At 34.8% G+C, this 4,383-nt stretch overlaps 1 protein-coding gene across 1 annotated transcript in view; it reads left to right on the forward strand.

Moving 5' to 3' along the window:
- Nucleotides 1-310: 310 nt before the first annotated feature.
- The window catches only part of LOC107748919 (melanophilin-like), a gene marked incomplete at its 3' end in the record, with an annotated part of 13,244 nt that continues 9,171 nt past the window's right edge, over nucleotides 311-4,383 (forward strand). The window contains exons 1-5 of the mRNA XM_016563926.1: nucleotides 311-371; nucleotides 913-993; nucleotides 1,136-1,263; nucleotides 3,046-3,267; nucleotides 3,402-3,514. Coding sequence (XP_016419412.1) covers nucleotides 1,154-1,263; nucleotides 3,046-3,267; nucleotides 3,402-3,514 — 445 coding nt within the window. The remainder of the gene's footprint in view (nucleotides 372-912; nucleotides 994-1,135; nucleotides 1,264-3,045; nucleotides 3,268-3,401; nucleotides 3,515-4,383) is intronic.

Raw genomic sequence — 4,383 nt, forward strand, 5'->3', positions numbered from 1 at the left:
AAAACATAAAAACATAGATTAAAAACCGAAATAAAGATAAACTACGGTATATTAACATTAAACAGAAGTAACATGAAATAGGCTAACGCTCAACCAACTGTTTATTGTACAATAAAATGAATAAGAAAATAGAATCAATAAGACAAAAGCAAAGAAAAAGATACAAAAATTAATAATCTCTCTTCAGATAACAGTTATTATCTTAATGCATTCATTATTCTGTTTATTTCAAGCAAGGAAAGGGTGGAGCTTTTTCCAATTCATTTGAAAAACTAGACATGTGATTATGATTGCCATACCTCTGACTATCCTCACATTATCTGCCTCATCCCGAGACACTTGGCAAGAGCAGCTACTTGTCTGCAAGCAAGGTAAACAAAATCTTCATTATCATTTAAGAAACTTTTTCTGTAAGCGTAAAGTCTGCCTTTTAATGTTTTAATAGGTAAATCATTTCAGTGATATTAAATCAATTGTTCTTACTGCCATTAAAGTTATGAATGTGAAGAGTGCATTTATGCTGTCACACTACGATTTTCTAATGATCGCAGCAGATATCTGTCAGACTTGATTAATTTCCTGGGTTCATTTACTCATAGCACTCTGGCTGAAATTATTACATGATCACATCATGAATGTTGTATCTGTGAGGAGCCATGATAATCAATGCACTATTAGAATGACACCAGTACCACATTTACACACAGCAGTGGTGTCATTGATATTTAAAGAAAATCATTCAGCATGTTATTTATTTATTTATGAATGATATTGCAGTTATTGTGTTCTAATTTATTTTAATACGTTAATGCTTCTTTCAAAAACTTCATTTGAATTACTGATAGAGGAGTTTACAGAATAAAACTATTTTGTTGACATGTTGAGAGTATTTAAATGTATCTTTATTTAAAGGAGCTGCTGAGACTGGACTGAAAACAGTCATACCCAATGAATGAACTTTTGATCATGATTATGACTGCAGTGCTTCATACTGTATGTGATCATGTTGCATATTCTGGTAGCTCATAATGGAAACCTGTTATCTCTGTAAGGTAGAGAGGTGGAACGATAAGATTCGCATTATCCATAGACTTCTTATATATGTCATGTTTACTGTTAATTTTGTTTAAAAAAGATCAACTAAGCTCCGAATATGGACAAGAAGTTGGACCTGTCCAGACTAACAGAAGAGGAGGCCAAACATGTGTGGGAGGTCATTCAAAGAGATTTTGACCTCAGGAAGAAGGAAGAGGAGAGGCTTGGGTAAGGACTTTAATTTACATGATTAATCTATATTACCATAGAGACAAATCTGACATGATTTAACACTGGTTAATTGGTTAACATATGTCATTGGAGCCAGCCAGCACTGACTCCAAAAGACATAGATGGTTTAGTGAACTGTGAGGTACAATTGCATAATTTCTTCTATATTTATCTATATATCATACTCTGTCTATAGTAATGCTAGCGGAACAAGGTTATGAGAAAGGGCACAAAGTGTGAAAGACTGCTGTTGTAAAGACATCATGATGATCATGGTACAGTCACAAGGCCTGATCACACCATTCCACTGGCTGGGAAAACATGATGCCCCAGAGCTCTATTCTTTTTGCACAAGGAGGTCTCTGTGTGGCTACTGAATTGTTATTTGGAAGATGTTCTTTTCTATTTGTTGGCAAGGACAGTTATATATGACTTGAATTCAAGTTGAATTCTTGATCATAGTCTTTTACAGCACCAATTATGTGTTGTAATGCGAATTTTATGTATTATGGTGAATATACTGGTAAATTAGCTTTGTGTGACTTACTGAGGTTTTGAAAGCATTGCATTCACAATGTTGACTGACATTAAAACCCTCATCCGTCCCTCCCGAACCTATAACAAAAGTGTCCCTCACGGGTCAAAATGACCCGAAGGCCAAAAATGACACTAATTTTATTTTTGGTCCAGAAAGCTTATATTGGTCCATTTTTATAAATTTTTTTTCTAATTTTTTAAGTAGGTTTTTTGAAATAATTTTTTTGGTGATTTTTATTTTATTCACATTAAATTCTGGATATTTTTTTGATGAAAATCAGCATATTTTAATATATTTTTTTCACCAAAAAAAAACAAAACAAAACAAAACAAAACAAAGAAAGACAATTTCTGCATATTTATACTTGAAACATGATGAGCCATCAGGACCTAGGTCACTGAGTGTCTCTGATGCCATCTGGTGGGGAAAAATTACATAAAATTGCATTTTATGATTACCGCCACTAGAGGGGCCTATAGAATCCAATGGAGATAAGCCAAACAAGTGAAATCTTTAAAACTACACCAACTTGAGGCTTCATTAAGCTTTCAGATATATCTCAAGGCTTTCAGATATATATCAAAACATAAAAAAAAACTATATTTTGTAAAAAAAAAAAAGGGGAAATTGATTCTGAATTTTAATCCAAACACATGCATATTCATACAGTTTCTTAAATATGTAATAAATATAAAAGATACATTTAAAAATATAAATATGATATAAACTCATTGTCTCCACCCCATCACTCAAATGTAACTGTGTTGTCAAAATGTTTTTTTCAAAATGACAATTTCCCAGCAAAAACATCATACATGCTATAATGTGTTTCAATGGGAGTGTGTGTGATATTTAACATGGTTTGTAAATTATTAGTGTTATTAAAGATTAACCTAAGTGAAAACAAATGAAGGCAAAGGTAATTTAAATGTTAAAACAGAAGCAATATCCACTGTAAATAATATATTCTTCCGTACAGATAAATGAAAACATCTCTAATATTGGCTGACAAAATGTGGTACATATATATTGTGCATTTGTAATAGGGAATAGGATCAGTGGACAGACGGCTTTATTAATATTCAATTATATTATAAATTGGTTTTAGTTTAGGCCTAAGCCAAACCTGCCTTCAGAAAGCAACCTAAGCAACCTGCCTTCAGAAAGTAACCACAAAGCTTATTTCAGTGACATAATCATGTATGTAATTTGTTTGTCTGTTTGTTTGTATTACACCACAGTGAGATTAAATCCAAGATCGAGAAGGAAGAAACAAAGAAGGAACTCCTGGGCTCTCAGTCAAACCTGACTGACTCTCACTGTATCCGCTGCCTGCAGCCATTTAAGTTCCTGGTGAACAGCAAACGGCAGTGTATGGACTGTAAACTCTACACCTGCAAGACCTGTAGCCGCTACAACAAGAAGGAGCATGGCTGGGTATGCGACCCCTGCCGCATGTCCAGGTTAGAAAAGGTTCCGACATTGGATTACATTTGGAAAAAAATTTACAGTTTATACACTTAGGTAAACTATGAAGTAATGTATATAATTAATCCCTAATATGAAGTCTTTACATTACACCTGTTTGTAAATGCAGGGTCCTGAAAATTGGAACCTTGGGGTGGTACCATGACAATGTACACTCTCGCTTCAAGCGTTTTGGCAGCGCAAAAGTGATGAGGTCACTGTACAAGAGATTAAATGAAGAGGGTGAGTGCTATTAGAAGCTTCCCGATAACCTTTATTGTGTCCACATGAGCTGTCATATCATCATCCTGTTTCAGTATCACCAGTCATTTTAAGTGGTTAAGCAAGCAAGTGAGTGTTAAGAAGAGATAAAGTACAGTCAGCCGGTCATTAATGCAAAATAAACCCTGGCATGATGATTAGGCCCTGTAATAGAGGGGTCTTATATCACCCTGAAGGAGTTTATTTTGCAATCATGACCGGCTAACTGTAGTGATTATACCACTTGTTAAATAGCTACTCACCATTAAATATTAATTTCAATTGAACTTATTTTATAATTTCACCTGTATAGCCACTTTGGACAAGCACCTGCTAAATGAACGAATGTAAATATACATTATCTTCAAGCTTCTGCTAGTATAAAACAAAGGCAGTAATTGCAGCATAAATTTGACCATAATTTCACTTTCAACAATTTCAACACATTTTTAACAAAAATTACTCTCATCAGTTTAACAAAAAAATGTCACCCTAACATATAGTAAATATGTAAAGCCTGTATACACTGCCTTTCAGATGAAGAAGAGCAAGAGACAGCAATGGTTCAACGCATGTGTTATTGTTAGATGTCTGTGTGTGTTTAGTTACCAAGTGGATTTGTTTATCAGTGTCAGGGAGTCTCTGTCACCAGTCACCAGCTCTGGACTCCATGTCCCAGAATCCTCCCCGGCTTACACCTGTTTTCAGTTACGATCACCACTCACACCAGATCACACTCACCTGTATTCTGTTTACCTGCACCTGTCTCCAATCTAGCCATATTCAAGAAGAGGCTCCTCACAGTCACTCATCGTCCGGTCTACCGTTCACTACTCTGAACCTTACCAGAC

This window comes from Sinocyclocheilus rhinocerous, unplaced genomic scaffold (assembly GCF_001515625.1).
Source record: "Sinocyclocheilus rhinocerous isolate Xijiao unplaced genomic scaffold, SAMN03320098_v1.1 scaffold1371, whole genome shotgun sequence".
In the NCBI taxonomy this organism is placed as follows: Eukaryota; Metazoa; Chordata; class Actinopteri; order Cypriniformes; family Cyprinidae; genus Sinocyclocheilus; species Sinocyclocheilus rhinocerous.